Source organism: Vipera ursinii (assembly GCF_947247035.1).
Source record: "Vipera ursinii genome assembly, chromosome: 3".
Taxonomy (NCBI): Eukaryota; Metazoa; Chordata; class Lepidosauria; order Squamata; family Viperidae; genus Vipera; species Vipera ursinii.
This window is the reverse complement of record NC_139516.1, coordinates 187,695,125-187,711,794: the sequence shown is the minus strand read 5'-3', so window position 1 is coordinate 187,711,794 and position 16,670 is coordinate 187,695,125. Positions and strand designations below refer to the sequence as shown.

The 16,670-nt window shown below is 39.4% G+C and overlaps 1 protein-coding gene across 1 annotated transcript in view; it reads left to right on the top strand.

Annotated features, from left to right (window-relative positions):
* CDH17 (cadherin 17) overlaps positions 1-9,421 on the top strand; it is a gene marked incomplete at its 5' end in the record, with an annotated part of 33,225 nt that extends 23,804 nt beyond the window's left edge. The window contains 5 exons of the mRNA XM_083358618.1: positions 549-679; positions 1,601-1,822; positions 4,245-4,361; positions 4,465-4,578; positions 8,897-9,421. Coding sequence (XP_083214744.1) covers positions 549-679; positions 1,601-1,822; positions 4,245-4,361; positions 4,465-4,578; positions 8,897-9,003 — 691 coding nt within the window. The 3' untranslated portion in view covers positions 9,004-9,421. The remainder of the gene's footprint in view (positions 1-548; positions 680-1,600; positions 1,823-4,244; positions 4,362-4,464; positions 4,579-8,896) is intronic.
* Between the last annotated feature and the right edge of the window lie 7,249 nt (positions 9,422-16,670).

Sequence of the window (16,670 nt, the reverse complement as noted above, 5' to 3'; positions counted from 1 at the left end):
TCCATTGAAAACTTGTTACAAAAGGTGGGAAATTGATTCCCTTTGATAAGAAAGTTGAACAAATGTATCCAAATATCTTGTGTGATTGAGAGACAGTTTGGTATACAATGGTGATCACAGTTATGAATAAAGCATCAGGCTAGAAACTGGGAGATCATGAATTCTAGTCCCACTTTAGGCACAAAGCCAACTGGGTGATCTTGGTCAATCACTGTCTCTTAGCCTTAGGAAGCAGGCAATGGCAACCAACCCTTGTCTCATGCCAAGAAAACTGCAGGAATTTGTCTAGGCAGTTGCCAGGATTCAGCACTGACCTGAAGAGAAAAGGAGAGGAGAGGAGAGGAGCTAGCTTAAATAGATAGACCATTTGCCAGGTAAAAATGGCTCATCTGTTGTTATTAGCAATGAGCAGGGCAAGAATTCTAAAAGTGTTGGAAGGAAAATGCACATATTGATACATGTTACTATGGTAAACAATGTTTTCTACTGTTGAAAACAATGCTTTTTGGCTAAGCTTGTTTCTTATGTCTTACTTTCCTGGCTGCAAGGTACTTGCTGAAGAAAAATGACAGAAAATGGCTGGAGATTGATCCTGTCAGTGGCCATATATATACAGTTGCCCCATTGGATTTTGAACTTTCCCCTGCCTACACAGTAGAAATTGTTGCAACTGATCAAAGTAAGAAAGCAAAACTTTATCCTTCAAGGATACCTTGGCTGTTTGAAAGGGCCTTGGCTAAAGTGCTTCCTAACGGGTTCTACATTTGACTCTCCGTATTTGGTGACAGTGGCTGGGAGTAGCAAGATTCACATCAATGTTACATTATGTATTTTAGGATTTAGGATTATATATATACTTAATGAGGGATGCGGTGGCTCAGTGGGTTAGGACACTGAGCCTGTCGATCAGAAGTTCGGCAGTTTGGCGGGTTGAATCCCGAGTGCTGCGTAACAGAGTGAGCGACTGTTACTCGTCCCAGCTTCTGCCAACCTAGCAGTTCGAAAGCACGTAAAAATGCAAGTAGAAAAATGGGGACCACTGTGGTGGGAAGGTAACAGCGTTCTGTGCGCCTTTGGCGTCTAGTCATGCCGGCCACATGACCACGGAGACGTCCTCGGACAAACGCTGGCTCTTCGGCTTTGAAACGGATATGAGCACTGGGCCCTAGAGTTGGAAACGACTAGCACAGATGTGCGGGGGAACCTTTACCTTTACCTTTTTATATACTTAACATGGAAATTCAAGAGATGATAGGTAGTAGCACCAGTCTTGGTCTTGTCTTGATAGGTATTTTAGCAACTTATAAACCTGAAATGGGGCAAACTCACACCTTTAATAAGACAAGTTGGCAATAATGGGGTGGTAGATGAAACCAGCTCTCTTCTTCTCCATTAAGAAATAGAAATTGGTTATTCATTATTTCCAGTGTCAGAATGATAGAGTGAAATGTTTTCCCGTAAAGATCATAGCAACAACTTCTAAATTTTGAAATCTGCCCCTTAGATCTGTTCTTTTTTGTAATGTCTATAAGCATTACCCACCAGCTATACATTTCTCAATTTTTTTTGAAATATCCTCTTACTCTTTTCAAATGTACAGGCAGACCATCTAAAAGCAGTGTTGCACAGCTGATATTGCATCTCATAGATGTCAATGATAATGCTCCGTATTTAGTAAGTGAGTCTGTGTTCTTGTGCCACCCACTCCAAAAAGACAAGAGTGCAAAATTTGAAGTTGCTGATCCAGATTCAGTAACTCAAAAGTTATTATACTTCCTCACTGATGGAGGAAATGAAAACTGGTACATTTCTAAAATAGAGGGTGAGTATGTTTGTGATGAGCTGGAGACAATTTTCAGTTGGGATTTCTTATCCATCTCCTCTGTCTTAGGATACATTTGAATTTTTTTTTACTTTCTTCTAGTTGGCCTATACAAATGAACACATTTATTTCTTATGGTTATTAGATATGTGAATGCATCTCTTACTGTCTTAGGATAGCCCTCTTATGGAATCTGGTTAAGAATTTGTGCTACAAAAACTGAGATTACTGCCAAAGCCAAATAATCTTTTGCCCACTTAAACTGGGCCCATTTTCCGAATTTTTAACTCGCCCAGCCCAAAAGGTTCACCACCACTGTTCTATACCCAATCTGCCTGTTTCCTAAGATTTGAGAAGATACTCCCTTCTTTTGTCTCAACCTGGCAAATGCATGTTTAATTGAGACAAGAGAAAACATAACTTCTTTTCATTGGCTCTGCTAAACTCTGGAACTACCTTTGAAAGCCTGGTTAACATCGTCTCTATTAGCATTAGTACTAATAGAGTACTATTACAGTACTATTAGTACAGCCTTCCTAGTTTTTTAGGAATGTAGATGTAGTCTCTCATAGGCAACATCAATATTAGAAGCTGCTATGTCCTGCTTCCACCAGGTTGATACTGTTTATTAAATATTATTAAATATTTTTGTCATTGTTTTTGTAAATGTTTTGATATTGTATTTCTTTTTCTACCTTTTCTTTTAAACACTTAACATTTGTACTAAATTTAAACATAGCAAACTTATCTGGGTGAAAAATATGTACTGGAAGATTAGTAGACTTCCAAAATAACAAGACAAATGATTGTACATAAGTAAATGAATGCGGAATTCAGCCATATTGAAATCAGTGAGCCAGTGAAGATTTGATATTCATTTGGATGTGGCCAGAGAGTGAAGACCTTATAACGCTTTAATTATTTAAATCAAATTATTTAATTATTGTTATCATTACAGTAATCACAATATCATCATTCAGGCCCGGGTTTCAGGCCCAGGCACAGCACGGAGACGGCATTGGTCGCGCTGGTGAATGATCTCTGGAGGGCTCGGGACAGGGGTCATTCCTCTGTTCTAGTCCTATTAGACCTCTCAGCGGCTTTCGATACCATCGACCATGGTATCCTGCTGCGGCGTCTCAGGGGATTGGGAGTAGGAGGCACAGTCTTACAGTGGTTCTCCTCCTATCTCCAGGGACGCTCGCAGTCGGTGTTGACAGGAGGGCAGAGATCGACCGCGAGGTCTCTCGTTTGCGGAGTTCCTCAGGGGTCGGTCCTCTCGCCTCTCCTGTTCAACATCTACATGAAACCGCTGGGTGAGATCATTCGTGGCTTTGGAGTTGGGTATCATCAGTATGCTGATGATACCCAGCTTTTTCTTTCTACCCCAAACCACCCCAGTGATGCCCTCAACGTGATGTCCCGTTGCCTGGAGGCGGTTCGGGTCTGGATGGGGAGGAACAGACTTCAACTCAACCCCGACAAGACCGAGTGGCTTTGCATACCTTCATCCCGGGTCTATTCGGATATTCCATCTCTTTCTATGGGGGGTGAATTATTACCCCCCGTAGATAGGGCTCGCAACTTGGGAGTCCTCCTAGATTCACGGCTCACCTTGGAAGAGCACATGGTGGCTGTGACTAGGGGGGCTTTCGCCCAGGTTCGCCTGGTGTGCCAGTTGCGGCCCTATCTAAGCCGGGATGATTTGTGCACAGTCACTCACACGCTCGTGACCTCTTGTCTAGACTACTGTAACGCTCTCTACATGGGGCTTCCCTTGAGGACCACCCGGAGGCTCCAACTGGTACAGAATGCAGCCGCGAGAGTTGTGTTGGGAGTCTCCCGATACTGCCATGTCACACCTCTGCTCTGTGAGCTGCATTGGTTGCCAGTTGTCTTCCGGGTGAGATTCAAGGTGCTAGTAATGGTGTTTAAAGCCCTACATGGCAGGGGTCCGGAGTACCTTAGGGAACACCTGCTGCCGGCGTCTACTTCCCTCCGCCCTGTGCGTTCCCACAGAGAGGGTCTCCTCAGGGTGCCACCGGTCAGAGAATGTCGACTGGTGGCCCCCAGGGGGAGATCTTTCTCTGTGGGCGCCCTGGAGCTATGGAACCAGTTACCGGTTGAGCTCCGGACGGCGCCCGATCTTCGCTCCTTTCGCCGCGACCTGAAAACATACTTGTTCGAGCAAGCTGGCCTGGCCTGAGGGGGGATTAGTGGGGTCTTTTTACTATTTTTATTGGGGTTTTTACCATGTATTAATTGTATTTTTAATCGGGCATGTATTTAATTATCTTTTATTTTTTGTAAATCTTTGTGTTTTATTCTTGCCCTGTACACCGCCCTGAGTCCTTCGGGAGAAGGGCGGTATAGAAATATTAATAAATTAATAAATTAAAATCATTCATTTTTGTTTTGTCAGGCAATCAAGCTTACATTGCCCCAAAGAACTTGAATCTGGAACCAAAGGTCTATGATGTACCACTGAAAATTACTGATCTGGGAAGGCCACCAATGGAAGTTGTTGTCAATATGAAAGGTACATAGTGAAAATGTCTCTCATTGTGCTTTCAAAATTTTATTTTTATTATGGCACATGCTAGAGCTTGTCTTACAATGGATTGGTGTTTTTTTTATTATAGTGAATGTGTGCAAGTGTAGCGATGACAGGTGTTATATAGAAATCGACAATCCAAATTCATTTCCAACAGTGGGAGTAACAATTGGCTTACTGGTTGCTGTTCTGCTTGTTATTGGTAAGTGTTCTTCTTAAATCATATGGTTATTAGTAGGTCTGATGACTAGAAGCTACACTAGAGCTTCCACCCATTTTTTGTTTGTTTCATGGAGTGGCCCTGATAATTGTTGGAGGATTAAAGGAGCAATAAAATGGCAAAAATTGACATGGAATTCTTGCTGCTCTCTTAGCTCGGTTGATTGCCAGCAGATATTTCATTACTCATCTAGGTAACATCATCCGTTTGAGTGCTGATGGTGTTGCCTAGTTGGTAATGAAACATTTACAAGCAAATGAGCAGAGAGCACAAGAACTCCACATTTCAGCCCTGAGATTCATATATTCTTTCTATTGGAAAAACTGATATTACCGCAATACAATATTTGCAAAAGAATACAGCATTTTCTGGGCAATATATAATTCTAGGCAGACAATAAAAGTGATTATATAGAACCTCAGGATCCAAAAAGATCTTGACAGCTTGAACAAAGGGCCCTATCTAACAACATGAAATTTAATGTGGAGAAAAGCAAGATTTTACACCTAGGCAGGAAAAACCAAAGGCACAAATACAGAGTAGGTGAAACTTGGCTCAAAAAGAGTAACTGTGAGAGGGATCTTGGAGTCCTAGTGGACAATCAGTGAAACATGAGTCAGCAGTGTGTGGTAGTAGCCAAAAATTCTTGGTTGTACAAGCAGAGGCATAGAATCAAAATCAGTGAAGTATTAGTACTGCTTTATAAAACTTTAGTAAGGTCAAACCTGGAATACTGCATCCAGTTTTGGTCACCACATTACAAAAAATATGTTGAGACTTTGGAAAACTTGCAAAGAAGAGCAACTAAGATGATTAAAGGTTTGGAAACAAAAACATGAAGAATGGTTGCAGGAATTGAGTATGGCCAGTCTAGAGAAAAGAAGGGCTAGGGGGAACATGATAGCAGTATTCCAGTATTTGAGCGGCTGCCACAAAGAAGAGTGGGGTCAATTTATTTTCCAAAGCACCTGTAGGCAAGTCAAGAAACAATGGATGGAAACTAATCATGGTGAGAAGCAACCTGGAATTAAGGAGAAACTTCCCAACAGTGAGGACAATTAACCAGTAGAACAGCTTGCCTTCAGAAGTTGTAGGGGCTTTTTAAGAAAAGACTGGACAGCCACCTAGCTGAAATGTTATAGGGTCTCCTGCTTGAGCAGAAGATTGAACAAGAAGACCTCCAAGGTCCCTTCCAGTTCTAGGCTGTTTGATAACATTTGTCCAGTATAATATAGGGTATCCTGTTTGAGTAGGGGGTTGGACTAGAAGACCTCCAAGGTCCCTTCCAGCTCTATTCTGTTTGATAACATTTGTCCAGTATAATATAGAGTCTCCTGTGTGCCTAGGGGGTTGGACTAGAATAGAGGTGCCCAAAAGGTTGGAGACCAGTTCTGTGGAGAAAGGTTTTTCCGTGGACTGGAGGGGGCGTGGTTTTGTATGCTGCCTGCATCCCATGGCTGGGGCTTCCCTTGTTTGTGCAGCCTGGTTGCTGGCATGCTGCGGTCCAGTACTGGACCACAGATCGGGGGTTGGGGACCCCTGGACTAGGAGACCTCCAAGGTCTTTCCAACTCTGTTGTTTTGTATTCTGTATTCTAACATGTTGCTTATATCTGTAGATGTCTAAATTTTTCATCTTGACTCTATTAATTTATTCTCTAAGTGCCAATTTTCTATAGTTGGATAATATTTATTGTGTTTAGCCTGAACAAGAAGTTTGGTAATACTAGACTACATTGTACTGCATCCCTTTCCTGGAGATGAAATAAGAAACCTTGGGGGGGGGGGGAATCTGAAAACACTAAAGGAACCAGGATGACTGATAGAGCAACTAAAGAATTTGCCCTTTCAATGTATAAATAAAAAACAATAACATTTAAACTATGTTTTATGTTTTTATAAAAATAGAACTTGTGAAAATAGATTGAATGAGCTGAGATCTGGATTTTTTTTAGAGTAAAAATATTTATAATTCATGAATTACATAAAAACGGCTTACTTTAATATTTGCCTGTGTCAGAGATCCAATCCACAATTCCATATCTGAAAGCAAGAGCTACCACAGACTCATTTTTATTGCATTTCTTGGCCAGGAACTCTTGAAATCATAAGAGTTACAAGAAATAAGCAAAAGCAAAGTGTTCCATATTTTGAGCTTGAGGGTCTGAGACCCCAACCTTGAAAGCATTTCATTTAAAAAAGGAATATATTCTTTTCACTCTGCTTTTGTCTTGTCTGCCTAGAAACTCAAAACAGGAAGCTGCCAGCAGCTTAGCTAAGTCAGAATAAGATCTGTTGAAAGCAGACCCTACAGAGAAACCATAGCTAGAGGCTAGAACAGTACCTAGAAGCTTGTTACATCTTGGGTTGAGGGGCAAGCAGATGGTATAGATCACAGGTCTGCAACCTGCGGCTCCCAGTCCTCTGCCATGTGCAGTCCAAAAAAAAAAGTGGGACTAAAAAAGTTCAGCCAATCAATTCAAATATGCAGGGTACGTGCATATCTCGCCTTGGCTCCACTCTTCAGTCAAACCCTGTTCTGCGCATGCACGCATGTACGCACATGTGCACACATTTTTTGCGGCTCCCAGTTTTTCCTTTTGTGAGGGAACCGGTTCCGAGTGGCTCTTTCACCGTTTCAGGTTGCTGACCCCTGGTATAGATTGTACTAAGAACACCTGAATGGCATGATATCCACACGTGCTTTCCATGCTGAACAGCATAACTTATACACATGCTATATTGATAAGAAATTTGTAATCAATCATTGTATCGCTGCTTTGAATTTCCTATACCCTGAAATAGAATGCCAGTCCTGCTCAGTGTGCCTCTCAGTCCCTCTGTTTGCTAATGGAGAGCCCCTTTGCTTCTGATCCGAAATAAAGTGATAAATTTCCACTTTCTTCAACCCTATGTGTTATTGATTGCACTTGCACCAGGTAAATAAACCACAGATTTGCTCTTGGTCAGCAAACTTCCAGCATCAAGAGATGGAGAGAAAATAATTGCATCTCCAGAACACAAATCCAGTATAGTACATCTATTATGGTGGATGTTTGCATGATATTGTCCTTTACGCATTATCATCAGGTCTGTGTAAGATCTGGACTCCTGGGAATAGTTTGGCAACTATTTTTACTCAGTAATGATATGTTGCATGTTAACTCGGATAGACTGCCATTCATGGGAGAAATGGTTGCACTGATGAAATGAAACTACTAATTTGAGCTCCAAAGTAGCCTTCACAATTGTGTTGGTTGTAGAGAAAATGACTGATGCTAATTTCCATGGAGGGATGATTGCTCAGTTGTTTTTGTATGAGGCCCTTGCAACTTTGGTGAAGGAGATTTTATTGTGTAGTTTCCTTACTAGCCAGGTTTGATTCTGTTTAGCATTTCAGGTTTGGCTGTTATCTAAATGATGCCTCCTAAGCAGATTCATATTTAAATTAAGAACAATGAAATTAAATTACCTAGCTGTAATTAATTTTCTAATAACAGAGAAACACACCACTATGGTATATTCAGAGTCACTAAACTGATAATTGACAGTTGACTTCATACGTTTCTGAAAATAAGCACATAAGAGCTTAATCTGGAGCCCACCATGTATTTAGGCAGCTTATGAACCCACTCAAACCCTAGTTTAAGACCAAATTATAGTACATCTAAAATATGTTTCTTAGGACACAACACTCATTGATGTAATTTAGACTGAGTGTTCAAAAGATTGCATTGTTATGAGAGATTGGAGGAAGGCAAGTCTATGGGGAGCTTATCTCATAAATGGAAACACAGCTCAAGTTACAAGAAATTTGGGAAGAAATGCTCTGAATCATTCAGAGGCTCTGCCTTAATGAACCAGGAGTGAGAAATTCCTCCTGCCATTTCCAAGATTTTGTATTTATTCCCTGACTGGTATTAAAGGTGCCTTACTGAAATCTATGTAGTTCTACATAGCCCGACAATTGTTAAAGTTAGTCTGGGATACACTTAATAGAGAATAAGCTCTTTTGAACACAGTGAGATTTTTATTGAGTATGCACATACAGTATAAGCACGGTAGAAATACTAATCTATTTCGCTTGTGACATATACACAAAATGTGGTTTTGCTTAAAACAACTTTCCTGGACCTAGCACTTCTTAGATGTCCTAGGTGACAAGACCCATGATCCCCAGCCAGCACAGACCATAAACTGAACTAGGAAGGGAAGAAGTAGGATACATCTAGAGGGTTCTAGTTTGAGAAAAAAACTGGGTTGAATAAACTCTAAATCTGTTTTCCTGTTTGTTTGTTTAGGTGTTATTTTGGGACTCGTGTTTTTACACCTCAAGCACAAAAAGAAGAATGAGCAAAACATTGCAGCTGTTACTATCAGGCCCTCTGAACTGCATGCCTTGACTTAAAGGATTAAATGGACATTCATCTTTTTTCTGTTGTCATTGTTGATCTTTCCTTTTTTTTAAAAAAAGTTTTTATTAAAATTTTTTACACAAGTGACAAGAAGTACATTCGAAGAAAATAAAAATATAGTGAAGTACATGTGAAAAAGAAGACAAAGAAAAAGAGAAGATTAAAAAAAGAAAATAAAGGAACAGAAATCACACACACACACACACACACACACACACACACACACACATGTAAAAATAAAAGAAATGGCTTCCGATCTTCTTCTTGTCAGTTATACATACAATTCTAATCAAAACTCTGTCTCCAGGCTTTCATCACACAGGTTGTGCTCCACTAACAACCATTACTTAATGACTGTCTGAAGCTACATTGGTGCTTTAAGAAGTCTTACAAATGGTCCTCACACTTACGACTATCACAGCTGCCCTGAAGTCACATGATCAAAACTTGGGTGCTTGCCAACTGACATGTATTTTGATGGTCGCAGTGCCCCAGGGTCATGTGATCAACATTTGTAACCTTCCTGGGGCTTCCGTCAAACAAAGACAGTGGAAGAAGCTGGATTTACTTAACAATTGCAGTGATTCACTTAACAACTGCAGCAAAAAAAATCATCAAATCAGGCAGGGCTCACTTAATGACCACATTGCTTAGTGATGAAAGTTTCAGTCGCATTGTGATCATAAGTTGAGGACTACCTATAATTCTTTTGTTTATATAGCCTATTCCTTCTAACCATCAAAATCATAAGTCATAAAAAAATTCCTTTTTTACACAAAAAAGGTATTTCCAGTCATTTATGAACAATTAAGTTCTCAAATAAAACAATTAAGTTCTCAAATAAAACAATTCCATTTGATGATCTCTGTAGGTTCTGTCAATTTCACCAATCATTTTTCCATGATTTATTTTATTTTATTTTATTTTTATCACATTTATATACCGCCCTTTCCTGAAGGACTCAGGGCGGTTTACAGGGTGATTAAAAAACAAAGATACAAAAGTTAAAAACAGATTAAAAAAAATTATATCCGTCCCTGCATAAGTAAAACCCCAGTTAAAATAAGATTAAAGCTAAAATTAGAATTCTCAGCCTGGGCCAGAGAGCTCGAAGAGCCATGTCTTCAGGTCCCGTCGGAATGAACGGAGGTCGGGGGCAGTCCTCAGCTCCAATGGCAGCTGGTTCCAAAGGGCAGGCGCACCCACTGAGAAGGCCCTATCCCTGGGTGTCGTCTGCCGGCAATCTCTTACTGGTGGCACCCTGAGAAGACCCTCCCTGTGGGAGCGCACTGAACGAAGGGAGCTTGATGCCGGCAGCAGGTGTTCCCTCAGATATCCTGGACCCAAGCCATTTAGGGCTTTATAGGTCATCACCAGCACCTTGAATCTCACCCGGAGGGCAACTGGGAGCCAATGCAGCTCGCGGAGTAGAGGTGTTACATGGGAGTATCGGGAAACCCCCATCACAACTCATGCGGCCGCATTCTGCACCAGCTGAAGCCTCCGAGTGGTCCTCAAGGGCAGCCCCATGTAGAGAGCGTTGCAGTAGTCTAAACGGGAGGTCACGAGCGCATGAGTGACTGTACGTAGGGCATCTCGGTCCAGATAGGGTCGCAACTGGCGCACCAGGCGAACCTGGGCAAAAGCCCCCCTGGTCACGGCTCCTATATGGTCTTCAAAATTGAGTCGTGAATCCAGGAGGACGCCCAAGTTGCGAGCCCTATCAATGGGGGTAACACCTCACCCCCCATCATTAGAGATGGAATAGTCTGGTTGACCCGAGATGCCGATATGCACAGCCACTCAGTCTTGGCGGGATTGAGACGAAGCCTGTTTCTCCCCATCCAGACCTGGACCGCCTCCAGGCAACGGGACATCACGGCGAGGGCATCGCTGGGTTGGTTCAGGGTGGAAAGAAAAAGTTGGGTATCATCAGCGTACTGATGATACCCCACCCCGAAACCATGAATGATCTCACCCAGTGGCTTCATATAGATGTTGAACAGGAGGGGCGAGAGAACTGACCCCTGAGGAACTCCACAAATGAGAGGCCTCGGGGCGGATCTCTGCCCTCCCGTCAACACCGACTGTGAACGGCCCAGGAGATAGTAGGAGAACCACCGTAAAACGGTACCTCCCACTCCCAACCCCCTGAGACGCCACAGTAGGATACCATGGTCGATGGTATCAAAAGCCGCTGAGAGATCTAATAGGACCAGGACAGAGGAACAACCCCTGTCCCGAGCCCTCCAGATATCATTCACCAGCGCGACCAATGCCGTCTCCGTGCTGTATCCGGGCCTGAAACCCGATTGGTACGGGTCCAGATAATCAGTTTCCTCCAGGAACAGAGGAAGCTGATGCGCCACCATGATGGATAGTGTTGAATCTTTCTATCTTTGTACATATAGTAATCTTGCCACAGTAATCATATAATGAAGTAATCCTGCAAGATTTTTTTCTAACTGTTCATTCATCAGTCTTAAAAGCAAAAATTCTGGCTTCAATTGAGTATTAATCTTTTAAATCCTCTGTATTGATATATTTATTTCAATCCATTTTTTAAAGTTTTTTTTATATGAACCCCAAGCATGATAAAATATCTCTTCATGTTGCTCACATTTCCAACAAACATTCAAAACGCTTTTATACATTCTAGATAATTTCTTTGGCATTATGTACCAACCATACATCATTTTATAAAAATTCTTGTTCCATCATACCATAATGTAAATTTCAACTCTTTTAATCATATATTTTTCCCATTGATAAATATTATTCTAGGCAAAACATTCATTTTTATCAGATTTTTCCCTAACAGTGACAATTAAAATTTTTCCCATCTTAATATATCCTTCTTAATTTCATTACATGTCTTAACATAATTATTTTGAAATATGCAATTCAGATTCATCATAGTAATGCCCAAATATTTTACTTTTTTTGCAAGCTTACAATAAGTTCTTTCCATCAGTTCTATTTAATTTTCCATTTTCATCTTCATATTCTGATTATTAATTTTAAAACCTGCTAAGATACCAAAGTCCTTTAATTTTCTCAGTAATATTTCTATTACCTCTAGTCTAGTGGAACTTCTAAAACTACTACCGGGTCATCTGTAAATGCCCTTAACTTATAAGTTTCTTTTGAAATCCCAAAATTCTCTCATCTTGTCTTATGTCTCTACTTAATTTCTCAAGAATTAAATTGAACAAGAATGGAGACAGTGGAGATCCTTGTCTTGTTCCTTTTTGACTCTCACAAGTTTATTTGCAAATTAAAAATCGTTTTGTTCTCCATAATTCATCTTTATTTGCATCTATCTCACTGTTAATATAGACAATTGTGTCTGTAGAAGCTTAATTTGGTAGGCAACAGTTGTCCTACTTGGGCATTTTAAAAGTTCTTCCCTTTTTTTATTTCACCTCAAAACACTTGTATTTTCTCCTTGCTTTTCTTTTTAAATTCACTTTTACATTACATAAAATTTCTCCTATAATTGCTTTGCTTGCATCCCAAACCTTTCTTACTTCTGTGCCTTTATTAAGAATTATTCTCAAAATATTCTTTTAACTTCTTTTTGCAATCCTCCCCATTTCCTTTTGCAACATCTCATTCAAGCTCCATCTAAAAGAGCCATTTCCCCCTTTTAAAAGTAACTCGTTGGATTGTGCTCTGAATTCTGTTTTCTCTCCTGTCACTGAGTGTTAGAAATCCTTGCCACAAATAATGCATTTGTTAGCTTTCCTCCCAGCTGGTTTTAAGCAGAGAAGTAGAACCTCATAATCATTTGGAGGCCATGGAAATGCACAGCAGGTGAAATACCGTATATGCCAGCATGTAAAACTCATGATACTTCTGAGACAAGCTACTCACAAGCTACTTAGCAGGATTGGTAGGAACAGCTTCTGCCTAGGAGTAATACATGCTTGATGGGAGAGATTTTCACTCATGATTCAGTGTAAGAATCATTTAGATTCAGTACAGTATTTATACATCCCAGTCCTGATACTGCTATCTACCATAAATTAAATTAAATAATAGAGAAGTCTAGTATTGTATGCTGATAACCTATATTATCCTATGTAATTTGGCCTTTAGAGAGAAAAACCAAAATGGAGCCAAAATTTTGACCAACAAATTATGAGCCTACAATCCAATCCTGCTTAGTTTCGTTAGCTTTATTGCTTAGTACAGATTTTCAAAAGTATGATTAAAGTGATAGTCCTTTGCTGTTTGTTTTTTTCCTATGAGGAAACCTTATGGAACAAGGTGTGGCTTTCTTCCAAATAAATATGCTTAAATTGTATATAATTCCCGGTTTAGTGCTATACAAGGATATGCCATCTCGTCCTGTTTAAAGGTAAAACCAGCCTACATCTACTGAAAAAGAAGCACAAATGCTCTTCAGAGATTAAACAGAAACGTATAATGACCTGCCGCTGAAATTAGTCATCTTCCATAACTCCTTTAGTAAATATTGACTGTTAAAAGATAAACTTCATTTCCCCTTGGCTCTGTTTGCTCTAGTGATGGCCTTATCAATTTTACACAAATTCAGATATGAAAGGGATTTTGAATTCTCATAAATTTATATTGTACTGAACCTTGAGGTGACCGCAAGTGAGATTTCTTAGAACGACATCATTTTCTGCTGATAATCTGAACGATTCTGGACTGCTTCTGGGCCCTTTAGCCTCTTACAACTGATGTGTAGAAGAGACCAGGACATAATTCTTCAGGACTGCAGTTTATAGGCTCTTATCCTTAATGGTTATTAAGGACTATCAAAAGGTCTATGCAACCAATGAAGTAACTTCCTACAAATGGCTATAACAAATGTGCTTAGATATACCACAAGATCTTGTCCAAATATTTTCCAACTTCTCTCTCTCTTTCTCTCTTCTCATTGTTCTCATTTGTCTTTGAGGCCAGATCTGGAAAATATTAGAAAGTACTCCTGTAAAGTATGTTACTGTCCCAGAATATGCCAGGAAAAAAAACAACCCATGACATCCATGAAGACCGCTACATATGAATGTAACCAGTGATGACAGTAGATATTTTTCAGGTGACTCAATTGATTTCCACATCAAATAAAAACACAGAAAAAAAGATGGTAACTCACACTAGGGTGGCCTCCCACAGATAAATGTAAAAATTTTTTTCAGATAATGATTTGCAATGCTTTTCTGAGGATTATCAAGTCTTTCTGTGTTAGGTTACTGTAAAGGATTTTCATCAACAAGCTACATAGTTAGAAAATATCTACCATGGAATGATGGAATCTGCAATGTGTCCAAATTATTGAAGTAAGCATGGCTAATAACCTTTTAAAGAAAGGAGCAATGTAAGAACAACTGCCTTAATATAGGATGTCGGACTTAATTTCCTATGAGATCTACTTTTATTCTTTTTTTTAAAAAAAAACTTTAGCTATTTTCTAAGTTTAGCTTAACTGCAGATTTTCTGCCAAGGACAATATTATAGCTTAACCAACCTGCTGATGGAATCATTGGGGAATGTGTTCCATGACTCTGTTTCTGAGACAGCTTTGCCTTTGAGTTTCTTTTATTAGGCACAAAGACAGCAGAGAAAGGCTGAACCAGTCCCATTGTAAATTCGATCATCCCTTGTCAAACTTTAAATATTAAATTTAGAATTCATGATATGCCTCAATTAAATATAATTAAGTATTGTTCGTTGTAAAGCCCGATAAATACAGACCATATTGGAACTCTGAAAAAATCTATATAGCTGTGGCTAAAAGGGAAAGGATTGTATTTGGTTTAGTGATCAACAGTTCATATCTATGCTTTTAATAGAATGTTAATCATGAAGAGTGGCCTATTAATAACCCTGGTGCTGGGGCAAGATTGTAATGTACTGCTCTGCATAAAAAACCCCCGTAGTTCTCTAATATGACTACAGAAAAGGTATACAAAATGGGGATACAACAGTATCAGCTTAATCCAAATTTTGCACTCCAAGAGCTCCCAACGTTTATAGATATATTTGGCAGCAGTATTTTTTTTCTCTAAATGTTTGTGCATGCACATGAGCATGTGCGCACACACAAAGCCTAAAATAGTTGTGTTAATTTTTTTATAGGCTTATTGTACCTATTTTGAGCGTATGGAACAATTCGATTAAAACATCCTCAGGAGACTCCAATTGTTAAATAAAGATTGGATATGTAATTTAAGATTTCTCTTGTTAAGTTCTTAAAAGGTGCCAGTAATTTTCAGAGAGCCCAATAAAATGACTTGTTTTTTCTTCTGAATCTTTTTGACAGACAATGCCTACCATTTTCTGGATAGCTTTGTTTTTCCCACAGTTGTTATCAACTCACTTCAAAAACCATGCATTCCATGGTTTTTGAGAAATGCCAGAAAAGGCTTATATAAATATTATGAAAGAATTCTAATAGTCAAAGGAAGAAACAACAGAATATGAGAGATGTGAAGCAAATGTTTTTCAGGGAAGGGGAGAGGAAAAATTAAATGACAGTACTGTACAGAAGGTTTTTGAGGCCTACTTTGAAAGCTATAAAATAGAGGCAACAATCTTGTGTATATGTACTTGGAAATAAGGCCTGTGTTAAACAAAAATAAATATCCCTAGAACATCAATATAAGAAACAGAAAAATGCATTTGCAGTCACATTATTACTACTAACTTAAATGAGGTTTATTCCTGAGTAAATTTAAGCTGGCTGAGGAATTCTGGGAGTTGAAGTCCACAAGTCATAAAAGGGCCAAGTTTGAAGACCTCTGATCTAGTCCATTCCCTCTGTTTGTGGGGGAAATCTGGGAGTTGAAGTCTACACATTGTACACTTGCCAGAGTTGAAAAGTACTGATCTAATCCAATCCTTGCCTCAGCTAGAAATCCTCATACTATTCTCCACAAAGAACTGTTCATCTTTGCTTGAAAACTTCCAGAGCCAGAGCACCCACATCTGCAGGACAGAGGCTGATTCACTGTTTAATAGTTCTCATGGTCAGAAAATTCCTCCTGATATTGGCATTAAGAACAATAAATCCACAAAGGGATGTACTTTCATGGCTGCCAAAAATTGAGAATGCAAGCTTTGAAGGTCACCCATTATCCATTAACTCCACTAAGTGCAGCATTTGGCTCACCTTGCTGGATTGAAAATCTACAACCCAAAAAAATCTTAGTTGTTCAAGTAATGTCAAAGAAGGCATGTCTGTGGACTGTTCTTTGCAACTGACAGACTGAATGGGTGCAACTAATCTGAAAAGCCAATCTGTTACTGGTAGTAGTGATAGTTTACTGTGCAAATTACTTATCTTGGTATCCAGACTTAGCCAATGTAGATAAGTTCTATTTAAATCATTGGTTTAATTTATTTTATTGATTATAATGTTTATTATTATACGTATTATTAATTCTGCATTCAGCTCAGTCCTAATAATGACAATCATCTTTTTAAAGGATTGAGTTCACTTGTGTGCTATTCTGCAATAAGATGTTTGTTTTGAATTAGCAAACCATAGTTTACAAAATTTAGCATGTTTGTGAATGCAGGCAGTGGTAGTTTCTTTAATAAATTGTGCTGCTTTGAAGTAGAAAGTGCTAGTTTCAATCTATTGTGTAAAGAAGATGATTTTCCTTATGAATCTTCAGTACCTAAG